This window comes from Erinaceus europaeus, chromosome 3 (genome assembly GCF_950295315.1).
Source record: "Erinaceus europaeus chromosome 3, mEriEur2.1, whole genome shotgun sequence".
NCBI lineage: Eukaryota > Metazoa > Chordata > Mammalia > Eulipotyphla > Erinaceidae > Erinaceus > Erinaceus europaeus.
In genome coordinates this window covers 26,422,820-26,450,502 of record NC_080164.1, presented here as the reverse complement: position 1 = coordinate 26,450,502, position 27,683 = coordinate 26,422,820, and the positions used below count along the sequence as shown (strand labels likewise).

General features: G+C 43.5%; 1 protein-coding gene and 1 long non-coding RNA gene across 2 annotated transcripts in view; one reads left to right on the top strand and one right to left on the bottom strand.

Moving 5' to 3' along the window:
• Window positions 1-27,683, bottom strand: part of LOC132537461 (uncharacterized) — a 317,125-nt gene that overhangs the window by 276,825 nt on the left and 12,617 nt on the right. Inside the window, exon 2 of the long non-coding RNA XR_009548897.1 lies at window positions 22,757-22,904. This is a non-coding gene — a long non-coding RNA (uncharacterized LOC132537461). The remainder of the gene's footprint in view (window positions 1-22,756; window positions 22,905-27,683) is intronic.
• SULT6B1 (sulfotransferase family 6B member 1) lies at window positions 71-27,595 on the top strand. Its single transcript, XM_007521001.2, has 7 exons — window positions 71-269; window positions 4,527-4,639; window positions 9,002-9,091; window positions 16,669-16,795; window positions 22,819-22,913; window positions 25,159-25,315; window positions 27,423-27,595. The coding sequence occupies exons 1-7, from the start codon at window positions 71-73 to the stop codon at window positions 27,551-27,553; spliced, it is 912 nt and encodes a 303-aa protein (XP_007521063.1). The 3' UTR covers window positions 27,554-27,595.

Here is a 27,683-nt window from a genome sequence, read left to right as displayed (position 1 = left end):
AAAAGCCACCAGCACCCTGGCCCTGGCCTTCACCTTCCAGCCAGCAGGGGACCGACTACAGGAGCCAAGCATGGCTGAGAAGTCCAAGTTCATTGACTACATCGATGAGGCCCTGGAGAAATCCAAAGACACGACCCTCTCCCACCTGCTGTTCATCCACCAGGGGGTCCACTACCCTGTCACCATGTGTACCCCCGAGACCTTCCAGGCCTTGGACGCCTTTGAAGCCAGAAGCGATGACGTGGTGCTGGCATCCTACCCCAAGTGTGGTGAGAGGCAGGGAGTAGGGGTGAGGGGCAGGTACAGGTGAGAGGGGGAGCCTGCAGAGCTGGCCAGGAATCAGGCCAGGGAGGAGGGGGGCTTGCTTTTATTATTATCATTTACTGGGTAGAGGCAAAGAGAAATTGATAAGGAGAGAGAAATAGAGAAGGGGGAGCACTGATCCATTACTTATAAAGCTTTCCCTCTGCAGGTGGGGACCAAGGACTTGAACCCAGGTCCTTGAACATTATAACATGTGAGCTCAGCCGAGTGCACCTGGCTGCACCACCACCCAGCCCTAAGGAGGGTTCTCAAGGTTATATGTGCACTGTGAAGTCCTGGGTTCAATCCCTTTACTTTCCCTCCCACCCCCAAAAATATTCCATGGATCACAAGATTGATAACTGCCCGATTTAGAAACCCCAGGCTTTCAGGAAGGAGGGCCATGTGAGAGGAGCTGATGGCCTATGGGTGAGGAGGAGGAGGAGCCAGAGGAAGAAGAGAAAGGCAGTTGGGGCCCAGAGACCCCAGCCACCCAGCACCAGAGCAGCGAGGAGCTCTACTGCCATTTGAGAGAGAGACCTGGCTTCAAGCTCCCAGTCCCCACCTGCAGGGGAGTAGCTTCTTGAGTGGTGATGCAGTGCTGTAGGTTTCTATCTTTCTCTCCCCCACCTCTCCTCTCTCTCTCTCTAAATAGCTGAATTCTTTTGTATTTAACATTTTATTTCTTTATGTATTGCGTAGAGACAGAGAGCAATTGAGAGGGAAGGAGGAGATAGAGCAGGTGAGAGGAAGAGAGAAAGAGAAATCCCAACAGCACGGCCTCACCACTTGTGAACCTTCCCCTCTGCAAGGGGGAAACCAGGGGCTTGCACCCAGTCCTTGAGCATGATTAACACATACACTCTACCAGGTGCGCAACTGCCTGGTCCCTCCCCTCCCCTCTCAATTTCTGTCTGCCCTATCATAAATAAATGAGAGAAGGAGAGAGAGGGGGGGGGAGAGAGGGAGAGGGAGAGAGGGAGAGGGAGAGGGAGAGAGGGAGAGGGAGAGGGAGAGGGAGAGGGAGAGGGAGAGAGAGAGAGAGGAAGAGAGAGGGAGAGGGGGAGAGGGAGAGAGGGAGAGGGAGAGAGGGAGAGGGAGAGGGGGAGAGGGAGAAAGGGAGAGGGAGAGGGAGAGGGAGAGGGAGAGGGAGGGAGAGGGAGGGAGAGGGAGAGGGAGAGGGAGAGGGAGAGGGAGAGAGAGAGAGAGAGAGAGAGATTGAGACACCTTCATATTTGATGCCAGGACTAGAACCCCAGGACCTCGGGCATGCAAGATCTGTGCTCTGTGGGCTGAGTCACCTTCCCAGTCACAACCACCACTGATATGATGGTTGGTATGTAATCACCAAACAACCATCCTTCTGTTACTTTTGGGGAAATAGTGGTGTTGGGAAGCGAACTCAGGGCCTCACACTTGTAGGGAATGTGCTCCAGTGCTGAGCTGCACCCCCAGCTCCCTGTCCAGTCTTTTGACCCAGTTGTACAATAGCTCACATGGATATTGTGCCCGCTTTGCCATGCACATGACCCAGGTTCAAACCCAGCTCCTACTGCACCTGATGAAGCTTTGTGCTGTGGCAACTCTCCCTCTCTTCCTCCCTCCCTCTCCCTCTTCTCTCTCTATCACTATCTTTCTCTCTGAAAATGTTGTCATGGAGTGGCGAGGGCTTGGTGATGACATAAAAAAAAAAGTCACTCATCAGTGAAGGATAAGACATTAAACTCCTTTTATTATTATTATTTTTTATTTTAAATCTTTTTTACTATTTATTTATTTATTCCCTTTTGTTGCCCTTGTTGTTTTATTGTTATAGTTACTATTATTGTTGTCATTGTTGGATAGGACAGATAGAAATGGAGAGAGGAGGAGAAGACAGAGACGGGGAGAGAAAGAGAGACACCTGCAGACCTGCTTCACCGCCTGTGAAGTGACTCCTCTGCAGGTGGGGAGCCAGGGGCTCGAACCGGGATCCTTAAGCCGGTCCTTGCGCTTCATGACATGCACGCTTAACCTGCTGCACCATCGCCCGGCTCCCCTGGATGAGTATTTTCTTTTTTTTTTAAATTTATTTCTTTATTGGGGAATTAATGTTTTACATTCAACAGTAAATACAATAGTTTGTACATGCATAACATTCCCCAGTTTCCAATTTAATAATAGGATGAGTATTTTCTATGAGTATATCTCCTTTTTATTTTTCAAAAATCCAGTATCAGAGAAAGACCATTTTAAATAGGTTGGCTTTAAGGAGATAACAGTTAAAGGGTCAAAAGTAGATTGTGTTAAAAAAAAGAGAGAGAGGGGGGAGTTGGGCAGTAGAGCAGCGGGTTAAGTGCAGGGCCGGCTTAAGGATCCTGGTTTGAGCCCCTGGCTCCCCACCTGCAGGGGAGTTGATTCACAGGTGGTGAAGCAGGTCTACAGGTGTCTATCTTTCTCTCCCCTCTCTGTCTTCCCCTCCTCTCTCCATTTCTCTCTGTCCTACCCCACAATGACAATAATAACAACAATGATAAAAACAACAGAGGCAGGAGCCAGGCGGTGGCGCACCTGATTAAGTGCACACATTACAGTGCCCAAGGATCCAGGTTCAAGCCCCTGGTCCCCACCTGCATGGGGAAAGCTTCATGAGTGGTGAAACAGTGTTGCCAGTGTCTCTCTGTCTCTCTCCCTCTCTATCTCCCTTCTCAATTTCTCGTTGTCTCTATCCAATAATAAATAAATAAAACAAAAAAATTTAAAAAAGAAAAAAAGCAACAAAGGCAACAAAAGGGAAAAAAAAAAAAAGAAAATACTCATCCAAATTCATCTTTCTTTCCCTCTCACGCCCTCTACCTGGTAGTATCAACATGAGAGTAAATTTCTCTTACCCTCCCTCTGTCCATCTCTCTCTCACATGTGTATTCCAGTATGTGTGTTGTGTGTTCTCAGTTTTCCTGAATAAAGCTTAAAATTCCGAAAGACAAAAATTATAATTCTCCTGGGCCGGTAAAATAGCTCACCTGGATAGTGCCATGTGTATGATCCAGATGTGAGGCCAGCTGTGTTAGGAGAAGCTTTGGTGCTGTGGTTTCATGTTCTCTCTCTCTTTGTCTCTCTCCTCTTTTCTTTTTTCTTTCTTTCTTTCTTTTTTTTTTTTTTTTGCCTCCAGGGTTATTGCTGGGTGTTCGGTACCTGCACTATGAATTCACTGCTCCTGGAGGCCGTTTTCCCCATTTTGTTGCCCTTGTTATTGTTATTATTATTACTATTGCTGTCATTACTGTTAGATAGGACAGAGATAAATCAAAAGAGGAGGGAAAGACAGAGAGGGGGAGAGAAAGATAGACACCTGCAGACCTGTTTCACCACTGGTGAAGCAATCTCCCTGCAGGTGGGAAGCTGGGGGTTCAAACCCAGATCCTTATGCCAGTCCTTGTGCTTCATGCCATGTGTGCTTAACCCACTGCACTACCACCTGTCCCCCCTCTCCTCTTTTCTTGTCCCTATCTAAAAAATAAAATAATAAACAAATAAAGTGACATGCTCTTATCACAGCAAGGCTCCTTTTTTTAAAAAAAATCTTTATTTATAAAATGGTAACACTGACAAGACCATAAGATAAGAGGGGTATAATTCCATCCAGTTCCCATCACCAGAACTCTATATTTTATCCCCTTCCCTGATAACTTTCCTATTCTTTATCCCTCTGGGAATATGGGACCCAGGGTCATTATGGGGTGCAGAAGGTGGAAGGTCTGGATTCTGTAATTGCTTTCCCACTGAACATGGGCATTGGCAAGTCGATCTATACTCCCAGCCTGTCTCTCCTGTTCCCTAGTGGGTCAGGATCTGGGGAGGCGGGGCTCCAGGACACGTTGGTGGGGTCATCTGCCCAGGGAAGGCAGGTTGGCATCATGGTAGCATCTAGAACCTGGTGGCTGAAAAAGAGTTAAGCTATAAAGCCAAACAAATTGTTAACTAATCATGAACCCAAAGGCAAGAATATTGCAGATGAAGATTTGGGGGTCTCCATTTTGGAAAAAGCTCGTAGGTCTATTTTAGGTATATTCCAGAAGGCGCATGACTTTATTAGCTTTTGCCTGAGCCTGACATCTTATATGCAGGCGGACCCAGGTTATTGTCTGGAGGGATGATGTCATGGCTGGGAAAGGGGCTAGAAAGCTGGATCAGGGAAAGCAAGGCTTCTTTGTGACATCTGACACTGACTTTCCCCCCCACAGGTTCAAACTGGATTTTGCACATCCTTCGTGAATTAATATTTGCTGATTCTAAAAAAAAGTATGATTTTCCAGAATTCCCAGTTCTTGAGTGTGGGGACCCAGGGAAATATCAGGTTGGTACAAAACAGCCTATAACTTATCACTAACTACATTAGAAATATTTTTTTTCCATTTGGGGTATTTATCCCCCTTGTCACCAGGTTTCACTGCTTTGAACTATGTATGTATGTATGTATTTTATTTTTTAAATAGAGACAGAGAGGCAGAGAGAGTGGACGAGAACACAGCACCAAAGCTTCCTTCAATGTAGCGGGGGCTAGGCTAGAACCTGGATCACACACATAGCCAGTCAGTGTACTGTCCAAGTGAGCTATTCACCAGTCCACCTTTTCAGATAGAAAGAGAGAGAAAGGGAGTCGGGCTGTAGCACAGCAGGTTAAGCGCAGGTGGCGCAAAGCACAAGGACCGGCATGAGGATCCCGGTTCGAGCCCTGACTCCCCACTTGCAGGGGAGTCGCTTCACAGGCGGTGAAGCAGGTCTGCAGGTGTCTGTCTTTCTCTCCCCCTCTCTGTCTTCCCCACCTCTCTCCATTTCTCTCTGTCCTATCCAACAACTATGACAACAATAATAACTACAACAATAAAACAACAAGGGCAACAAAAGGGAATAAATAAATAAAATAAATATTTAAAAAAAGAAAGAGAGAGAAAGAAACTGGAGACACATCACAGCACTATCAGAGGGTTTAGTGGCCACATGGGGAAGGTTAGTTGCATAGGGGGTGTGAGCTCAGTCAGAGCCAGCGTAGCATAACCCAGGGCTGAGCACATGTGTAATTTCACTGCTCCCAAATCATTGCATGTTTTTATTCAAAGGGAGAGAAGAAAGGACACAATACCAGAGTTTTCCCGATTGGCATGGTGCTCCTACAGAGTGTAGGGTTTGAACCCAGGCTGTGCACATGGCAAGGTGTAAAATGTCTTCAAGCGCCTTAAGAACTTTTTTTTTTTTTGCCTCCAGGATTATTGTTTGGGCTTAGTGCCTACACTATGAATCCACTATTCCTGGAGGCAATTTTTCCAATTTTGTTGCCCTCATTGTTGTTACTGCTATTGTTGCTATTGTTGTTGTTGTTGGATAGGACAGACAGAAATCAAGAGAGGAAGGGAAGACAGAGGGGGGAGAGAAAGATAGACACATGCAGACGTGCTTCACCACTTATGAAGGGATTCCCCTGCAGCTGGGGAGCCTGGGGTTTGAACCGTGATCCTTATGCTGGCCCCTGCCCTTCATGCCATATGGGCTTAAACTGCTGCGCTACCACCCCCAATAAACTTTTTTTTAATTACCTTTATTTATTTATTGGATAGAGACAGCCAAAAATTGAGAGGGATTGGGGGTTATAGAGAGGGAGAGAGACAGAGAGACACCTGCAGCCCTGCTTCACCACTCACAAAGCTTTCCTCCTGTATGTGGAGACTGAGGGCTTGAACCCAGGTCCTTGCACATTGTAACACGTGCACTCAATCAGGTGTGCCACCGCCCGGCCGCAGAAACTTCTGTTTGTTTTTTTTTCTTTTTTTTTTTTTAATTTTGCTTCCCCCCCCTTTTGTTGCCCTTGTTGTTTTTTTTATTGTTGTTGTTGTAGATGTCATCGTTGTTGGATAGGACAGAGAGAAATGGAGAGAAGAGGGGAAGACAGAGAAGGGGAGAGAAAGATAGATAACCTGCAGACCTGCTTCACCTCCTGTGAAGTGACTCCCCTGCAGGTGGGGATACAGGGGCTGGAACAGGGATCCTTACGCTAGTCCTTGGTCCTTGTGCTTTGCTCCACGTGCGCTTAGCTTGCTGTGCTACCACCCGACCCCCTGTTGTTGTTTTTTTAAACACAAGAAATAGATGTGACAATGAAAAGCCCCACAGTTTTCTCCTCTCCACATCATTACATACTTTTTTTCCCTGAAGAGTGATTTACATCACTTTAAAAAAAAGAAAGAAGTTTGTGTGCGTGTGTATGTGAGTGTCTGTGTGTGTGTGTGTGTGTGTGTGTGTGTGTGTGTGTGTGTGTGTGTGTGTCTAATGAGAGAGACAAAGAGACTCACCTCAGTGCACTGCTCAGCACTGATGGCATATGGTAGTGCTGGGAACTGAACCCAAGACCTCAGCCATGAGTCTTTTGTAGAACCATTATGCTGTCTCCCCAGCCCTTTACATCACTTTTTAGGTATTTATTTATTTCATATGAGATAGAGAAAGTTTCACATCAGGGAGAGACAGGAAGGAAAAGGGAAGGAAGACAAGAAAGGGAAAACAGAGCTTCATTCTGGGTTCACGTGGGAGCCTCAGACAAGCAAATAATTTTTTAACTTAACTAATCTGTTTTTTTATGAGGAGGCAGATTTAGAAAAAGATATATGGAGTCAGGGAGAGACCAGAGCACTGTTCATCTCTGGCTGAGGATTGAACCCGGCACCTTGGAGCCTCAAGCCTGAAAGTCTTGGGCAGAATCATGATGCTGTCTCCCCAGCCCAACAAGCAGATCTTGTGTTCCACCAGCCGAGCTGCTGCCTCCACTAGCTGCATCACTTTTTAAAATGATGCCGATGTCAGGGTGGAAGTTATCATTCCCAGACTGGATCAATGGTTTAACCTGTTGAGAGCCCAGAACTGGTAGCTGAGACCACAAATTCAGTCCCCAGCTCTGCCATGTGCCAGACCTGAGCAGTGCTCTGGTCTCTCTCTCCTGGTCTCTCCACTAATAAATAAATACATATATTTGGGCTGGGACGTTTATCACTGTGAAAGTGTGCATGGACATAGCATTTATATTGTCTAGCTATGTCACCATAAGTCCCCACGTCCCCTGTGGTGATGTCCCTAATCCATTTCAATGCCTCAGGGGTGGTTTGGGGCTGTACACTTAGTGGAAACAACACTCTAAACTAATCTGAAAATTACCATCTGTGTGACTCCACACGTGGCAGGGAAAACCTCAAAGGCCTATTAATCTCTTAAGTGAGGGTTTCAGGAGGTGTGTGTGTGTGTGTGTGTGTGTGTGTGTGTGTGTGTGTGTGTGTGTGTGAAGCTGGGTTCATTGACTCCCCATGCCAACATCAACCAGACTTGTGGGTCCGCATTCCAACTTTCAGTAACTAGTTGGATCCAAATAGGTGATTTTTATTTACAGGTTTTTTTTTGCTTTTTGTTTTTGTTTTTTGCCTTGGTGAGGCCTCACTCAAGCATGATACCATTGCCCTTGGCCCAACTTTTTCATTTTTTATTCAGACAGAGACAGAGAGGGAGAGCTTCTGTGACACAATTCCACCTTCCATGGAATGCCCCCTAATTTAGTGCTCCCATGGAGTGCTAGGGTTCAGACCAGAGATCTCAAGCATGATAAGGCACACACTCTATTTGGTGCACTACCAGCCTTCATTTTTTTTTTTTTAAGTTTTTAAAATCCTCTTTTAGAGTGTTGTTTCCTCTTTTTTTTGCTTAACTCAAGATCACTACTCTACTAAGACTTTTACAAGATAAGTACAACTATCTAAAAATACTGCTTTATTGTTTGAAATCATCTGGCCATCAGTGAGAATAAGTACACAGTGCCTTCAACCTCTCTGTCTGCCCCCCTAAAGACCTGACTGTTTTATCAAATATTTTGTCTATTATTTAACTTTTGATTTTTTTTTTTTTTTTTTGCTGCAGTGATGTTGGCTGATAAGGGTATAATTTCACACACCTCTCCTGATGCAGGCCCCACACCATACCCATCACCAAAGGGCCCACCCTAGTCCACCAAGGTCTGTTGGCCTCCCTCTCCTTATAACCTTCTTCCCTGCCTCCATCAGTGAGTCCAATGCTGCAGAGTCTGGAGTCTGCCTCCTTTTAACTCTGTCCTTTTGCTTTCTTTCTTTCTTTCTCTCTTTCTTTCTCTTTCTTCCTTCCTTCCTTCCTTCCTTCCTTCCTTCCTTCCTTCCTTCCTTCCTTTCTTTCTTTCTTTCTTTCGCCAGATCACTGCTCAGCTCTGGCTTATGGTGGTGCAGGGGACTGAACCTAGGATTTTGGAGCCTCAGGCATAAGTCTCTTTACCTAACCATTATGCTATCTACCCTTGCCTTTTTCCTTTACATTCCACATGTAAATCATCTGGTGTCTGTCCTTCTGGATCAATTCAGTCATCCTGATCCCCTTTTCACTTCCATCCATGTTGTCGCAAAGGGCAATGTCTCACCTTTCTCATGGCTGAGTAGTATTCCACAGTTGATGTGGAAAGGCGTCTGTAGTTGAACCCTTGGTTTGTTTCCAAACCTACACTACTGTAAGCGGCACTACTGTGAATGCAGGTGTGCAGATAGCTTTTTAGCTCTATGCTTTTGTCTTGAAACTGCCATTCAGATAGGAAACTTAGGAAAGCCTCACTTGTTCCATACACTCACACTTTCATGCTCACACTCTTGTGTGTGTGTTTTAGAGGATGAAGCAGTTTCCATCACCAAGGATCTTGGCCACGCACCTTCATTATGACAAACTCCCAGAGTCCATTCTCAAGAATAAAGCCAAGGTGAGTGGCCCTTGCTGCTAGGATCTCAGCTGGAAGCATAAGGAGATTTTGACTGTCTGAGTTCTGCTGTGTTTGTGACCCATTTCAGGAGTTTTTTGAAATGGTATGTGATATTTAGTGTTTATATCATTGTTGTTTCTGTCTCCAGAAAAAAAATTGCTACTGTGTTTGAGTCAAATGCATTTCAGTTAATAAAAAACAGAGAAGAAGAAAGAAAGGAACAGAACTGAACATCTGTGTTAAGGTGGCTGGATTTTAGAATCCCACAAAGATGTCTGGGGACTTCTAAAAACTGGGGGACTTTTTTTTCCCTTTGTTTCTACCTAGTGAACACTATTTCCCTGAGGCCTAAAATCATTTAATTTCTGAATTTCACTCAGAAACCAAAAGTTTCATGTCACATTATAGGTGCTTGGACTACCTCTCTGCTTAAAAAATCATCTTTTCAATCAGTATTGATTCATTCTCACCATTTTTGTCTTCTGTTACCTGTTCTCTTCTTATTTCTTGGTACCTCTCTTTCCTGTCTAGGAAGAAAATATTAGAACTCATTTACAGGGAGATTTAAACTTTTTGATGTCACAAATAAAGATAGGGAGATAGGACAGTAGTAGCAAAAAGAAGACCTAAGAAAACAGCTACAGTGACTTCTGTGGTGAGATAGAGGAAGGTAGATGAGGGAGGAAGAAGGGACAGTGAGAAAGAAATTGCTGCATAAGCAGAAGGTTGAGATGAGTGTCCACTGCACAGGAACCCTAGGAGCTGAACACGGAGCACTTCTGGGCACCCAACTTCCAGAGTCAAAGAGATCACTTCTGGGCTCTGGGCAGGTTCCACATAGCTCCTCTGCTCACCAGTTCTCCTTGATGTCTAGAATCTTCTATGGGGGCAGGGGAGATAACATAATGGTTATGCAAAAGACTCATGTCTGAGGGTCTGAGATCCCAGGTTCAATCCTCATAAGCCAGAGCTGAGCACGGCTCTATTAAAAAAGAAGAAGAAGAAAAGAGAAAAAAAGAAGAAGAAGAAGAAGATGAAGGAGGAGAGTCAGATTCAAGGACCCAGATTCAAACCTCTGATCCCAAATGGGGGTGAAAGCTTCAGGAGTGGTGAAGTAGGGCTGCAGGTATCTCTCTGTCTTTTTCTCCTCTATCTCCCCCTCTCATCTCAATTTCTGTCTCTATGCAATGATAAATAAATAAAAATGTATATTAAAAATAAATTAGGGGAGTGATCCAGGAGGTGGCTCAGTGGATAAAGCATTGGACTCTCAAGCATGAGGTCCTGAGCTTGATCCCCAGCAGCACATGTACCAGAAAGATCTGGTTCTCTCTCTCCTCCTATCTTTCTCATTAATAAATAAATAAAATGTTTAAAAAATAAAAATTAAAAAAAATTAATTAGGGGATGGGATAGATCGCATAATGATTAGGCAGACTCTTAGGCTTGCGGCTCCAAAGTCCCAAGTTCAATCCCCTGTATCACCATAAGCCAGAGCTGAACAGTGTGCTGGTAATAAATAAATTAATTAATTAAAAAATGAATTAGTTGGGGGAGTCGGGCTGTAGCGCAGCGGGTTAAGCGCAGGTGGCGCAAAGCACAAGGACCGGCATAAGGATCCCGGTTCGAACCCCGGCTCCCCACCTGCAGGGGAGTCGCTTCACAAGCGGTGAAGCAGGTCTGCAGGTGTCTATCTTTCTCTCCCCCTCTCTGTCTTCCCCTCCTCTCTCCATTTCTCTCTGTCCTATCCAACAACGACAACAACAATAATAACTACAACAATAAAACAACAAGGGCAACAAAAGGGAATAAATAAGTAAAATAAATATTTTTAAAAAATGAATTAGTTGGGAGTTGGGCGCGCATGTGGTGCGAATTGCAAGGACTGGCCTAAGGATCCTGGTTTGAGCCCCCAGCTCCCCACCTGCAGGGGAGTCACTTTACAAGCGGTGAAGCAGGTCTGCAGGACTCTGTCTTTCTCTCCTCCTCTCTGTCTTCCCCTCTTCTCTCCATTTCTCTCTGTCCTATCCAACAATAACAACAACAATAAAACAATAACAAGGGCAACAAAAGGGAGTAAATAAATATACAAAAAAGAAATTTAAAAGAAATTAAAAAATGAATTAGTTATTTATGCAGGCATGGGAAATGACCCAGAGCATAGGACATGCGTGTCTATGGCTAGGTTCCATTCCTAGCACCACAGGGACCAAAGTATTGCTGTGTTCTCTAACTTCCTTGTGACACACTCTCTTTTTCTCATACCATGTGAGATAAACAAAACAAAAACATTGTAAATGATTACTTATATAGTAATGTAATAGACTGTATTATATATTTTTCTATATAATACATATATTTTTCATCTACATACAAAATACAAAAAATACATATAATACATAATGATATGTGTATATATAACAATAATATGCATATATGGTCACACCATGGCTGCTCTGTGCTGATGCCAGTCTAGCTTCGCGGGCGGAAGAGAGAGACGACCAGGGACTCAATGGCTGAGTGGTACGCAGTTCAGTCTTTATTCATGTGGAACGCAGCTCAATCTAAGCTATCTCTAATCACAACCCTGTCCTTATATATCCTGAGGCAGAAGTGTCAGGTCCGAAGAGGATGTGCGTAGGATAGGGGGATGGGGAGAAGGAAAAAACGTGCAAAACAGTGAGGATTAAACCAATGCCCTGGAGGCAGGGTGGTGCTTAGTTAACAGTGGTTATGTACATAGAATACAGTGTTAAGCAGGGGGGATTAATGAATGAAACAGAAGGGGTCTTAGAAGCAGAATTTAGAAGCATACCAACACAGAAGTACTTAAGTGGATGCTTCCATTTTGCAAAAGGAGTCATAAGCAACAAACCTATGAGTTGAAAAGCCTCATCCAAGGAAAAGCTGGTGTTAGCGGGTGTGACTAATTCTTTGAGAACCCTGATTGCTCATGGTGGTTACTGCTTCTTCTTTCATGAGGCCCTGAATTATCTAGTCAGCTCTAGAAACTTCTCCCAAGCAGAGGTCAAGTTCACAATTCTGCACTTTGCAAAACCCACACCTTCCTCCTTCCTGACAGTGAGGTGAATCTGGTTTTGCTCTGCATCCTCTTCAGGGCTGGCTCTGTGAGTCTTCTCCAACCTTCTCAGCCCTAGGGGGTGGGGGGTTGGTAGCAGATCAGAATACCTGAACTCTGAGGGAGCAGCCAGGTGGGTTCCTGAGTTCAGGTTCTCTTGGATTTAATGTTGTTATCTCTTTGGGTTTTGTGTTGATTTCACACATTTCGTTCAGGAGAAGAAAGCCATTTCTGGGGGCAAGGTGGTAGTGCAGTGTGTCAAGCCACATGGCGCAAAGCGCAAGGACTGGCATAAAGATCCCAGTTCGAGCCCCCGGTTCCCCACCTGCAGGAAGGTCATTTCACAATCGGTGAAGCAGGTCTGCAGGTGTCTATCTTTCTCTCCCCTTGTTGTCTTCCCCTCCTCTCTCGATTGCTCTCTGTCCTATCCAACAACAATGATAGCAATGCCAACAATAACACTAGAAGAGGGCAACAAAATGAGGAAAATGACCTCTAGGAGCAGTGGATTTGTAGTGTAGTGTAGTGTAGAGCCCCAGTGGTAACCTTGGAGGCAAAAGAAAGTCATTATTCCTTAGAAGACAGTCTGCACCTCAGGGCCCAGAATGTGGTACTGCGGCTCTTTGCTCTCTTCTCACAGACACTGGTCTTCATTGGCCCTGATGTTATTCTTGCAGTCTTTCTTTTATTTTCATGGTATTTTCCATTGGGATGATGATACACATGCAAGCTTATTCTTCAGTCCTTTTTTTAAAATTTTTTATTAGTGATTTAATAATGATTGACAAGATTGTGGGATAAGAGGGATACAATTCCATACAATTCCCACCACCAAAGTTCGATATCTCATCCCTTCCATCGGAAGTTTCCCTATTCTTTATCCCTCTGGGAGTATGGACCAGAGAGCTTTATTTCAGAATTGATGCTGAGGAATTATTCTGATGCAGTCTCTGCCCCCAGGTTTTACCACGCCCCATGAAACCCTAGCAGTGCCCCCTTCAACCAATCCTGCCCCCACATGTCACCCCTGGTTGTTGCCCAATAAAAGCTCTCTCACTTCCCCCCCCATGTTCTCTCTCTGGGTTCTCTCTCTCTCTCAGAGCCCTCTCTCTCTTGCCCGGTGGTGAGGTAGTGGGGACGGCCATTGTCGGCTGACTCCACGTGGCCTGAGCCACCCCCCCCATCCAATAATAAAGATTTATGTACCCCCTTGCTCCGGACCTCCTCTCTCTCACTTCTCCATGGCGCAGCCCGACACCTGGCCCCAACCGACACAGAATAAAATTAAAAATGCCCTTTATTTGGGGGATTAATGGTTTTCAGTTGACAGTAAAATACAGTCGTTTGTACATGCATAACATTTCCCAGTTTTCCACATAACAATTCAACCCCCACTGGGTCCTCCTCTGCCATCATGTTCCAGGACCTGAACCCTCCCCCAACCCCACCCCACCCCACCTCACCCCCACATTGCAAAGTCTTTTACTTTGGTGCAATACACCACACATCCTTTTTCCCACTCAGCTCGGTCAACAGTGATTTTTACAATTTACCACAGTTTTTACTGTGTTTGGTCACCAGATTTTGTGTCCCTCCCCTTGCCCCCCCCCCCATTTTCCTGAAAGACACTGTTTAGCTATTCTTCCAGAGAGAGTGCTTGAATGGTATATTTTCTGAACCCTTGCATGTCTCAGAGTGTTTTTATTTTGCTCTCACACTTGAATGATAGATTCACCTGGGTATAAAATGCCAAGTTCAAAATAATTTTCCCTCAGAACCTAGAAGTCCTGCTCCATTGTCTCCCTCAAATCCACAATTGCTGAAGAGGTACTGTTTCCTAATGTTGCCATATCCCACTGCTCATCTCCTCAGGGACTAGACAGCAGAATAAAACAGAAATCTAACTGTATGATCCTAGGGCTGCTTCCCCAAGCCAGGCTGCTTTTTAATCACTCCTTCACTTAGCAAATATATTTTAATGTTTATTTTATTTATTTATTCCCTTTTGTTGCCCTTGATGTTTCATTGTTGTAATTATTATTGTTGTTGTTATTGATGTCATTGTTAGATAGGACAGAGAGAAATGGAGAGAGGAGTGGAAGACAGAGATGGGGAGAGAAAGACAGACATCTGCAGACCTGCTTCACCTCCTGTGAAGCAACTCCCCTGAAGGTAGGGAGCCGGGGGCTCGAACCAGGATCCTTACACCGATCCTTGAGCTTTGCACCACGTGGGCTTAACCTGCTGCACTACTGTCCGACTCCCACTTAGCAAATATTTTTATGCATGAATGTTTCAGGCAGTGCACTGGGATAATTTTTTAGTTAGAACAGATCCATCCCACAGAAAAGTAAAGAGAATTACACAGCAAACAGGTGTGTGCCCACCGCCCATTTTGACAAGTCTTATCATACTGCCTTGCTTTAGGTTTTTCAAAATAAATAAAATGCCAAAGAGCCCATGAAAATCTCATCCCTTTGCTCCCACACTGGGGATATCTACTGCCCTAAATTTGATAATTACACTTTTAACAGATGGGTGTTTATGGAAAATAGATGAGTGAAAAATTTATAAGTTATATAGTGCTTCTTCTATCCCTAATTGTATTATATATATTGACTAGATAATATCACACTACAGTCCAAATGAAGTGGCCATTATAATTATACCCTTTTTATACATGAAAGGAAACTTCATCAGTCACAAAGCCAGTGACCAGATAAGTGATGGAACTCTCATCTGGTAGTCTGGCTGCAGCTGGTGCTACTAGCAATTACAGCAAGCTAATGTACTTATCATTCCTGTGTATTCAAGCTCTATGCAAATATCACATCGCACACATTAGTCTAAAATGGTGAGATTCTTTTTCTTTCTTTCTTTTCTGTTCTACTTACTAAGCAGAAAACATTCATAACAATCTTGCTAGTCTGGGCTCATCATTCAATGTTCTACCGTGGATGTCTGCCTTGTATTTATATATCTATTTGCATTGCTTTCCAAGTTTACAGCAGACATCGTACTAAGCACACTATTAACTGTCTCTTAGGATCAAGGACAGGAATTCCTCTAAGGGATATAACACGGTATGGAATTTTTAAAGCACAGGGTATGCACAGTGGTCATCTTTACACGTTATTGCCAAATTGCTGTACCAATTTATATTCCCTCTATGTAAAAGGACAGGGTCCTATGTTTTGTGCTAGGGTTTCAATCTAGCTTGTTCGATGCCACATATCTAGCTGAACTATTGGTTCATTACACTGTAGAGACTCTTATCATCTACTTGGCTTTCTTAGTAGAGACAGCTCGTTGACTTTTGCTCTATCTCGTGTAGAAACACTTACTGGTTATTTACTATTTGATCACTCTTCCTGTTGATGGTTATTTTTTTTATTTCAGTTTGGCTTCTCCACTGGACATGGTGTTAGCAGGCTGATCCATACCCCCAGCCTGTTTCTATCTTTCCCCAATGGGGTAGGGTTCTGGGGAGGTGGGGTTCCAGACACATTGGTGAGGTTGTCTGCCCAGGGAAGTCAGGTTGATGTCATGGTAGCATCTGCAACTTGGTGGCTGAAAAGCAGGAAGATATAAAGCAGAACAATTTTTTTTTTTTTTTTAATAATCGGGAACCTAAAGGTAAGATGAGAGTAGGTGACATTTGGGATCTTCATTTTGGGAAAAGCCAGCAAGTCTATTTTAGGTTTGTTCCAAGGGGCCTGTGACTTCACTAATTTTTGCCTGAGCAAAAGTATAAAAAAGTGAAAGTATTGTAAAAGTATTGTAAAAAAAAAGTAAAAGTATAGTGAAAGTATTGTCTGGGAAGATGGTGTCAGAGTTGGGGATAGGATTAGAAAGCTGGATTAGGGCAGAAATTAGCTTCCAAATATGGGAAAAGTATATAAATACTGTTAACTGCAAACCCCATCCATCTGACCTAGGGCCCATGCCGACTCATATTTAGCACAGGAGCCTGTGTTATCTCTGCATCCTGGTGGGTCTGAACTCACATCCCATGGTCTCAGCTAGGAACATTCTAGGCTGCACTCATTTCAGGACCAGTGTTCCTCAAGTTGCAGAGTATGCTGACCCAGCCTCCTGAGTGGGGCAGTTTCTACCACTGTCTTTCCATATTGAGGGCAAAGTCCTGTAGAGGCCCACAGGAGGGCTTATGATGTTGTTCCTGATGGAGATGACCAGTGATGGTGGAGAGAGGAATCTGGAACTTCTGGGGTTCTGCTTGTTTTCCCTCGTGCTTCTCTATCATCTGCCCCCCCCAGACTCACCCCTGTTGTGACATTAGCCTTTGTTTTCTTTCCCTCCCTTCTCCTCACACTTGTTCATCTGTCACTTCCCATTCCTCATTTTCTCTCTCTCTCTCTCTCTGCATATTAGCACCTGCAAGCAGGATATGAAGACAAGATAATACTGCTAAGTGTCTTCCACTTTTCCAAAGTTCAAAGCACAGACATACAAAAGCTAACCCAATTATCTCTCCTAGATACTGGTGATATTCCGAAACCCTAAAGATACCGCAGTCTCCTTTTTCCATTTCCACAATGACGTCCCTGATATTCCAAGCTACGGCTCCTGGGACGAGTTCTTCAGACAATTCATGGGAGGACAAGGTATGGCTGTGGATGAAAGAATCCTTCTTCCTTCAGACTGTCACAAAAATGTGACAAAGCAAACATGTTCTAGGGTCACGAAAAGAAGAGATTAAGGAGGACCCAGGAGCTCAGTAGGTGCTTTTACTTATCAAATTTGGTTCCAAAAAAATTTTTTTTTGCCACCAGGGTTATTGCTGGCCACTTTTTCCCATTTTGTTGCTCTTGTTGTTGTTGTTATTCTTATTGTTGCCATTGATGTTGTTGTTGTTGGACAGGACAGAGAGAAATGGAGAGAGGAAGGGAAGACAGAGAGGGGGAGAGAAAGATAGACACCTACAGACCTGCTTCACCACCTGTGAAGCAACGCCCCCCACTGCAGATAGGGAGCCCGGGGCTCCAACCTAGATCCTTATGCCGGTCGTTGCACTTCACACCATGTGCGCTTAACCCTCTGTGCTACTGCCTGACCCCTGGTTCCAAGAATTTTTAATTATAAATATTGTTTTTAGCTAATTTAGGTGTTTTCATTTATCTCTTTATTTATATTGCCACCAGGGTTACCACTGGGGCTCAGTGCCAGCACTACAAATCCACTGTTCCCAGTGGCCACCTTTTCCCTTTTTTTTTTTTCTTTCTATTTTACTTGATAGGACAGAGAGAAATTGAAAGGGAAATAGAGACAGAGAGGAAGAGAGAACTATAGACACCTGCAGCCTTGCTTCACCACTTGTGAAGCTCCCCACCCCCACCCCCTCCGGTAGGGAGCAGGGCTCAAACCTGGGTCCACATGTATAGTAACATGTGCACTCAACTGGGTGTGCCAACCACACCCCCACAAGGCGCTTGTAAATGAAGTTTTATGACATCACCAATTCTGCACATCAAATAACGCATTATTGTTTTCAAAAATCATGAGGACAATTCAGATGATGGCTATTGAATGGCCACAGAATAGACACAGCTAGAGAAGCTGCAGTAGACTCATATACAGAAGCACCTTAATGAATGTTCCTGAAGCCTGCATTGTTGTTGAACCAGATGTTGTTGTGCGGGGCCGCGGAGATGAGAGAGAGGGGGTCCGGAGCGAAGAGGAAACACAAATCTTTATTTGCGCTGGCACCTCAGAGCTGGGTGCTAGAGGGCAGGTTGGGTCACGTGGAGGTAGCGAAAATGGCCGCATCACGCAGTAACCTTTCCTGCATCTGAACACCTGAGTGAAATGCTGGCAAGAGAACGAGGTGCGGAAGAAGAAAGGCTTTTATAGGAGCAGCTTTTGGGAGAATGGGAAGGGGGAGGAGTAACCATAGCACTCCAGGATAGGATAATAACTCTCGTGAGAATGGGAGCGGGGAGGAGTAACCAAAGCACTCCAAATATCACGGGCATATAGACAATGCCCTGAGGGCACAAAGTGGCTGAACAGGCACTCGAGAATGTCCCAACTCTCTCGGGAACTAGCAGTAGCCTGAGGGGAAAACATGGCAGATGTGAATGCATCTGCACAATTTCTCAGCACTGTATGACATGGTGAAAGCCAAAAAAAAAAAAGTTGAAACAAGGGACTAGAAGTGGACCTGGGCTCAAGCCTCTCGGTGCCCATCTGCAGGGAGGAAGTTTCATGAACAGTGAAGCAGGGCTGCAGGTATCTCTATTCCTCTCTATCTCTCCATTCCCTTTCAGTTCCTCTCTATATCCAAAAAATGAATAAATTAATAAATATAAATAGTAAAATGTTAAAACTCAACACTAAAAACAAAACCTGGAGAGGTGCTATGACAATGCAGAAGCCTTGGCACTGGTTATCTCTCCTTCTTTCTCTGTCTCTCTAGTTCTACCTCTTTCTGTTCAAAACAGTCCATCTGGAGGGGTAAAACTCCAGCACTGATAAGTAAACAAACAAACAAATGATACCTTTCGAATTCAACCCTAGCATTCCATGTGCCAGAGATAGCTAAGCAGGTAGGGCACCTGACTTGCTGTGTGTGCAACCTTGGTCTGAGTCCAAGTACCACACAAGACATTATACGGCAACACACAATCAGCTGTGACCAATATTCCTCTCTCTCTCTTTCTCTGAATGAAAAAAAACTGACCCAGGAACCACGAAAACCGTGCATGTATAAGGCCCTGGTTTCACACACACACACACACACACACACACACACACACACACTAGATAAATAAATAAATAAATAAACTAATTAATTAAAATTGGACAAAGGAGGTAGTCCAGTAATTAGTCCAATAATTACTAATATATCAATGCTTAGGTTTTTTATTTTTAATTAATTTATTTATAAAATGGAAACACTGACATAGGATAAGAGGGGTACAATTCCCACCACCAGAGCTCCATATCCCATCCCCTCCCCTGATAGCTTCCCTATTCTTTAACCCCCTTGGGAGTATGGACCCAGGGTCACAATGGGGTGCAGGAGGTGGAAGGTTTGGCTTCTGTAATTGCTTCCCCACTGAACATGGGTGTTGACGGATTGATCCATACTCCCAGCCTGTCTCTCTTTTTCCCTAGCGGAGCTCCAGGACACACTGGTGGGGTCATCTATGCAGGGAAGTCCAGTTGGCATGATGGTAGATCAGGAACCTGGTGGCTGAAAAAGAGTTAACATATAAAGCCATACAAATTGTTGATTAATCATGAACCTAAAGGCTGGAATATTGCAGATGAAGATTTGGGGTCTCCGTTTTGGAAACAGCTAGTAGATCTATTTTAGGTAGAGTTTACCCCTCCAGATGGACTTTTTTGAACAGAAAGAGACAGAACCAGAGAGACAGAGAAAGAAGTAGAGACACTCCAGCGCCAAGGCTTCTGCATTGCCATGGCACCTCTCCAGGTTTTGTTTTTGGTGTTGGGTTTTAACATTTTACTTTTTATATTTTTGATTAAGTAATTAAGTTCTTTTTAAAATAAAACAGAGAAGTACAGAGGGAAGGGGAAGACCGTGTGGGAAAGAGAAAGACAGATACCTGCAGACTTGCTTCACCTCTTGTGAAGCTTCCCCCTATAGATGAAGACATGTGAGGGGGGTTTGAACCCGGCTCCTTTGCACATGGTTATAATTAATTATTAATTTCCTGATTATTTAAAGTTGTTTTTACTTATGATGCATATTTATAATGTTAATGATTAATAATAAGTAACCAGTCTTAGAGAGATTAAAACAGCTGTCACTTACTGAGAAGTTATTGTTCCCCAGTCTCTACGTACTAACTACAGCATTTATGATTTCATTTTAACTCTTGTGGCCAGATGTGGCACATCTGGTTGAGTGTACATGTTCCAATGTGCAAGGACCCAGATTCAAGCCCTCAGCCCCCATCTACAGGGGAAAAGCTTCACAAGCGGTGAAGCAATGCTGCATGTATCTCTCTGTCTCTCTCCCTCTCCATCTCCCCTTTCCTCTCAATATTTGGCTGTCTCTATCCAATAATTAAATGAAGATAATAAAAAATGATTTGTAACGAAAAAACTCATCTCTCTCTTTGCCCCTGGCTGCAACCATGTAAGTCTCTCTTCCCTTGCTCTCTCTCTTTCCCAGAACTACCAAGTGAGCAGTTTTCAGTCCTCTTTTTTTCTTTCTTTCTTTCTTTCTTTCTTTCTTTCTTTCTTTCTTTCTTTCTTTCTTTCTCTCTTTCTTTCTTTCTTTCTTTCTTATCTCTTTCTCCTTTTCTTTCTCTCTTTCTTTCTTTCTTTCTTTCTTATCTCTTTCTCCTTTTCTTTCTCTCTTTCTCTCCACCTCTCTCTTTTTCCCTAACATGTTTTGTTTTCAATAACAGTATAATATACCTGAAAAAAGGAGAGAAAACTCTCCTGAGAACCCCTCTGACACTACTATCAGTACCTCCATTTTGCAGAAAAGGAGGTGGAAGCAGAAAGCTCACATAACCATGAAGGAGTAGAGTTGGTTTTCCCCTCCTCTCTTTCGATTTATCTCTGTCCTATCCAGCAACAACAACAGCAATGATAACAATTAAAAATAAAAAAGGGAGTACTTTAGTCTGGGTTCAAGCCAATTACCACCTGTGTGACTCAGATCAAGACTTTGGTCTCTACAGACTTTGGTTTCCTTCCTTGTACAGGAGAGATAAGACTGGGTGGTAGCATACCTGTTTAAGTGCATGTTACCATGTGCAAGGACTTGGGCTCAAACCCCTGATCCCCACCAGCAGGGAGGAAGCTTCATAAGCAGTGAAGCAAGTCCTGCAGGTGTCTGTGTCTCCCTCCTGCCAATCTCAATTTCTCTGTTTTATCAAATAAAGAAGAAGAAGGAAAAAGACCACCTGGAGCAGTGGATTTATCACGCAGGTACCAAGACCTGGTGATAACCTTGGTGGCAAAAAAAAAAAAAAAAACTATCTGACTATGAACATGGTAAGGTAGACACCCTCCCAGGTGAGAATCTCCCTTGTTCCCAATGATGTGCTCTCTCTCTATATATATATTTCTTTATTGGGAGATTAATGGTTTACAGTCAACAGTAAAATACAATAGTTTGTACATGTGTAACATTTCCCAGCTTTCCACATTTCCATTCAACCCCCACTAGGTCCTCCTCTGCCATCATGTCCTAGAATCTGAACCCTCCCCAACCCCAGTCTTTTACTTTGATGCCGTACACCAACTCCAGTCCAAGTCCTGCTTTGTGTTTTCCATTCTGTTCATATTTTTCAACTTCCGTCTATGAGTGAGATCATCCCAAGCCAATGATGTGTTCTTAAACCAGTTCCTTAACTTGTCTGGCTCTCTATTTTTCCAACAATAAAATGGGTATAATAATGGCATCTATCACACTGTTTTGTTTGGAGGTTTGAAGGATAAGATCTAAGTGCATTGGGAGTCGGTCTGTAGCGCAGCGGGTTAAGCGCAGGTGGCGCAAAGCACAAGGACTGGCATAAGGATCCCGGTTCAAACCCCGGCTCCCCACCTGCAGGGGAGTCAGTGAAGCAGGTCTGCAGGTGTCTATCTTTCTCTCCACCTCTCTGTCTTCCCCTCCTCTCTCCATTTCTCTCTGTCCTATCCAACAATGACGACAACAACAATAATAACTACAACAATAAAACAACAAGGGCAACAAAAGGGAATAAATAAAATAAAATATTTTTTAAAAATTAAAAAAATAAATAAATAAAATAAAAAGATCTAAGTGCATCATTAAGAGTTGACTTGGAACTATGTGTGAAATGTTGTTGATACTTCATCACATTGATTACAAACTAAAAATTATGTTATTGTTATTATTAACCACCACAGCACTGCTCAGTTCTGGCTGATGGTGGTACGGGGGATTGAATCTGGGACCTCAGAGCCGCAGGCCAGAGAGTCTTCCCCAGCCCACCAAAAATTATTTTTGACATGTACAGTTAAAAATACTTTTTAATTTTTATATCACCTTTTAATGTGATATAATTAAATTGTGATGTGATTACTAGAACATTAAATATGCCTGTGTGCTTTGTTTCCCATTTCTATTAAACAAGGCTGGTCTAGATCACACCTGACTCAGCATCATCTATTGGTCTTTCAATTTCACTCTTTCTGAACTAGTTTCATTCATGAACATCTTGTCATTTTAAGTTTAATCATTTTTACTGGTTATGTTAATATATTTTTTAGAATTTATTTATTTATTCATGAGAAAGATAGGGATAGATAAAGAACCAGACATCACTCTGGTACATGTGCTGCCAGAGATCAAACTCAGGACCTTATGGTTGAGAATTCAACGCTTTATCCACTGCGCCAACTCCCGGACCATGGCTATGTTAATATTTACAAAGAGAAGAAAATGAGTAGGAATCTGACAGCAGAACTGACTCACTTACGCCAATACTTCTGGAGCAGAGATGTGTAATAGTTTATATAAACTTGGACCTATATAAGATATTTTGAGTATATACACATATTTGTAGTTTATATTTTAGAGCACAAATGAACTATAACATCCTCATTTCTTTCCTTACCATGTCACTTTAACCTTCATTATTTAAAAGTCCTTAAGAAGCTTTTCCCCCTGTCTTTTCAGTTTCTTGGGGAAGCTATTTTGACTTTGCCATTAACTGGAACCAGCACCTTCATGACGACAATGTGAAGTTCATATTATATGAAGACCTGAAAGAGGTGGGGTTGTGACTGTTGACATTTTATCACCAAATCTTTGACTACCACATAAGGCATTTATTCATAATGTCTAGTTGTAGGAACACACACCATATACAAATTTTTTAAAAGAATATTCTAAAAGTTTGGTACAGTGGTGGGGGAGGGGGATATCTAACAACAAATACATCTTTAACAGAGATGGAAAATTGGTTAGTTATGCTTTTCCCTCTAAATATAAATAAGAGTTTTTCAGATTTCAGCCACTGAGTTCCAGATGCTATTATGATCCTATCCTGACTTCCCTGGGCAGATGCTTCCTGGAACCTCACCTTTCCAGACCCCATTAGGGAAAGATAGAAACAAGCTACCTGCCAACATCCATATCTAGCAGAGAAGTAATTACAGAAGTCAGAACCTTCTGCACCCCAAAAAGAATGTTGGTCCATACTCCCAGAGGGATAAAGAACAAGGAAGTTTCCAATGGAGGGGATGGAACACAGAACTTTGGTGGTGGGAACTGTATGAATTGTACTATTATCTTACAATCTTGTAAATCAATATTAAGTCACTAATAAAAAAAATAGAACATTAAAAAAAAAAGAATTTTCAGAAAAAATCAGGTGGAGTCAAAGCAGAGCAGTATGAGTGGCCCTGGCTGGCTAAGAGACTGGCTGGAGGCAGACATGGCTGGTCAGCGGAGGGAATCAGAATCACAGTCCAGTGAGGACAGAAGCAAAGGAGCAGGTGGGGAAATTGTGGGCAGGGGGAGTGACGTGCAGGCTACTGAGATTATGGATATTGGCTTTTGCTCTGAAGGAAATGGGATGCCATTTGGGGGCCAGCAGAGGAGTGAGCGGAGTTCATGTGCTTTTATTGAGTTATTCTGGCTGGTGTGTGAGCACATGGTGAGAAGGACAAAGACAGTGCAAAGGTCCAGGTGAGGAAGATGGGGACTCTTCCTCCAGGACAGGGAGACCAGGGGATCGTTGAATTCTGGATGTCTGTTGAAGACCTGTCTGTAGCATTTGCTGCTGGACTGAATGGAGAGAGCAGTGAGCAAGAAAAAGAAAACACAGAAGACTGCAGCATCCCCGATTCTGACCCAGTGGGGAGTTTATTGCCAGTAACTCCACAGAAAATGGTGGAAGGTGTAAGATTTCTGGACTTTTTTTGGGGGGGGGAGGGGCATGGTTAGGAGGGATCAGAATTGTGGTTTTGGTCATACTAAGTTTGAGATGTTTATTAGTCATCCAAATGGTGAGGTTCAGTAGGCATTTGGGTATGGAAGTCTTGAATGGAGAGAGAGAGAGAGAATGGAGTGTTGTGGAGATAAAGATGAGAAACAGTGGCACAAACATAGCATTTAAAGCTATGCGATAACTATGCAGTAAGGATATTGATGGAGGAGACCAAGAACTGCTGAGTCTTAGAGTAAAAAGAGTTCAAGAACAGTAGAAACCAACAGTAGGGGGGCACTATCTTTGTCTATCTTAGTTTTATTGTAGCCAGATCACTGCTCAGCTCTGATTTGTGGCTAGAAGCTGAGACACTGGAGCCTCAGGCATGGAAGTCTTTTCGGATTATCACTATGCCATCTTGATTTACCTTTGCTTGCATGGAAGTGTAAAAGGTTTCAAACTCACTTGGCCACAACTCCTCACCCTCTTCTTCCCCCCAACTCCTACCCCACACAAAAACTGCAAACATCTTGACATCTGTAAGTATTTTATACAAGGCTGTTTAAGGAACTATTCTAGAAGGCTTATGAATCTCCATAGGTCAGGGATACTGATGATAGTTCAGAACTTACAGGTCTCTATCAAGCTCAATTCCAAGATTCCTTCTAGTCTTTATGGCTTTCTTGATGGACTTAAATATTAGTAATACATAAATATGTTATTTATAGTAAAGGGCGATTCAAGTGACCACATATATTCATTTCCTCAACTGGTCTAGATTGACACTTTTTAATAAAATGAATATCATTTTAGGTTACCCTTGACCTGCTAATGAATATTTATTGTCATTACTTATGTCTTGAATAGTCCTATAAGAGTTATAATGTGAAGGCACAGAGCAAAAGCAATACAAGGTGTCTTATAAGAGCATCTCAAATATTGATACACAAGTAACAAGTTAGTTGAGAGGGAGCAATAAAAAGATGAAGAGATCTGGGCCGATACACCCACAGTGTCCCAGAGCCTGCTTTTGCTCAGGGCACAATTCCCAGAGAAAGAAGTTTCTGCTTTCAACTGCCTTTCAGAACCTGGCCGCTGGCATTAAGCAAATTGCTGAGTTCTTTGGGTTCTCCCTCACCGAGGAGCAGATCCAGACCATCTCAGCCCAAAGCACCTTCCAGGCCATGCAAGCCAAGTCCCAGGAGACACACGGCGCCGTGGGGCCCTTCCTGTTCCGAAAAGGTGAGGTGTCCTGGGCTTCTGGCGGGTGACAGGCTGCCGGCAGCACTGTCTTCAGTGAGTGCTCATATTCTCTTTTTCAGCAGGAAGTGTGCACACTAGCAGGTCTGAACTGGACCTGGAAGTAGTTTATTTGTTTGTTTTTGACAGAGCACTGCTCAGCTCTGGCTTATGGTGGTGCCAGCACCTGAACCTGGGACATCGGAGCCTCTGGCAGGCAAGATGCTTACATAACCACTATGCTATCTCCCTGCCCCCTTTTATTATTTTTCTCTTCAAGAAGATTTATTTATTTATTTATTTATTTGGACAAGGGATCGAGAAAGGCAGTGAGAGAAGCCAGGCCCTACAGACACTTAAACTGGAGGTCTCTGTGTTCTCAGGCAAGTTCTGTGCTCTAACAGGCTGAGCTACCTCCCAGCCCTCCTATGTAAGGTCCTAACCAGTTGTAAAATGTTAGCTTTTCAGGGATTATTTAAAAGACATCAGAGAGAAACAATATGGGTCTCAAAACAGTGCATCCAGAACCCTGGGTGTTGGAGCTGGCGGGGCGGGTGGGGGCGGGGTGAGCTCTGCATAGTGAATTTTCAGTGCCAGAATGAAAGTTCCTCATTCACCATGAGCCTGACTGGGAACCCCACTACATGTTTCTCATTGTTACAGAGGAAATAGCATGAATTTTTTTGAGGGGTGGTTTTAATTAATTAATTAATTTCTTTATACATTTATTTATTTATTCCCTCTTGTTGCCCTTGTTGTTTTATTGTTGTAGTTATTATTGTTGTTATTGATATCATTGTTGTTGGATAGGACAGAGAGAATTGGAGAGAGGAAGGGAAGACAGAGGGGGGAGAGAAAGATAGATACCTGCAGACCTGCTTCACCACTTGTGAAGCAACTCCTCTGCAGGTGAGGAGCCAGGGGCTCGAACCAGGGTCCTTAAGCCGATCCTTACATTTGCTACACCTGTGCTTAACCCACTGTGCTACTGCCTGGCTCCCATAGGGGTGGTATTTATTATATGAGAGAGAGAGAGAACCAGAGCATCACTGGCACATTCAATGCCAGGGATTAAACTTGGGACCTAAATCTTTTGTTTTTATTTATAAAAAGGAAACACTGACAAAAACCATAGGATAAGAGGGGTACAACTCCACACAATTCCCACCACCAGAACTCCATATCCCGTCCCCTCCCCTGATAGCTTTCCTATTCTTTATCCCTCTGGGAGTATGGACCCAGGGTCACTATGGGGTGCAGAAGGTGGACGGTCTGGCTTCTGTAACTGCTTCCATGCTGAACATGGGCATTGGCAGGTTGATCCATACTCCCAGCCTGTCTCTCTCTTTCCCTAGTGGAGCTGGGATCTGGGGAAGCGGGGCTTCAGGACACATTGGTGGGGTCGTCTGCCCAAGGAAGGCAGGTTGGCATCATGTTAGCATCTGGAATCTGGTGGCTGAAAGAAGAGTTAACATATAAAGCCAAACAAATTGACTAATCATGAACCTAAAGGCTGGAATAGTGCAGATGAAGACTTGGGGGTCTCTCTTTTGTAGATAGCTAGTAGGCCTATTTTAGTTATATTCCAAAGGGCCCATGACTATACTAGTTTGTTTGCTTCTTTGTTTGGTTTTTCCTGAGCCTGACATCTGATATGCAGGTGGATCCAAGCTATTGTCTGGGAAGATGACGTCATGGCTGGGAAAGGAGCTAGAAAGCTGGATCAGGGAAAAAGAGTACCTCAATCTTGGAAGCCCAATAATTTATGCACTGTACCACCTCCAGAGCCACAGAAATTACATTTGTTTTTTAAGACTGCCTATATATTTTTCAAAGTGAAGCATTGTAATAGGCTGGGAAAATAGTATCAAGATTCCACAAAAGACTTTCCTGCCTGAGGCTCTGAGGTTCCAGATTTAATCCCCAGCACCACCATCAGTCAGAGCTGAGAAGGGCTCTGGTCTTTCCCTCTGTTTCTCTCTCATTAAAATAAGATATATATATATATATATATATATAGCATTGCACCACTCTCCAAAAAAAAAAAAAAAGATCAAATCAGGAAGAAATACTCTAACACATGTAGGGGCTAACTTTTTGTGTGTTGTAGGGGAAGTTGGTGACTGGAAGAATGTCTTCAGTGAAACTCAGAGCCAAGAGATGGATGACAAATTCAAAGAGTGCCTCGCAGACACACCCCTGGGAGCCAAGCTCAAATATAACTCTTACTGCCTGGCCTGACTCTAGCCACCCAGCAGACCTGGGTATTGCATTCTCTTTACCAGCGCCACTCTTTATACTCACACACTAGCCCTATCTAGTAGTCAAGTCATAGTTAAATTAACATTTAGGTATAAGAAACACACATTGA

Coding starts and splice junctions, on each gene's coding strand:
- SULT6B1 (XM_007521001.2), top strand. CDS start 71: ATGGCTGAGAAGTCCAAGTTCATTGACTACATCGATGAGGCCCTGGAG. Junction 9,092..16,668: donor TTCTCAAGAATAAAGCCAAG/GTGAGTGGCCCT, acceptor TATCTCTCCTAG/ATACTGGTGATATTCCGAAA. Junction 22,914..25,158: donor TATATGAAGACCTGAAAGAG/GTGGGGTTGTGA, acceptor ACTGCCTTTCAG/AACCTGGCCGCTGGCATTAA.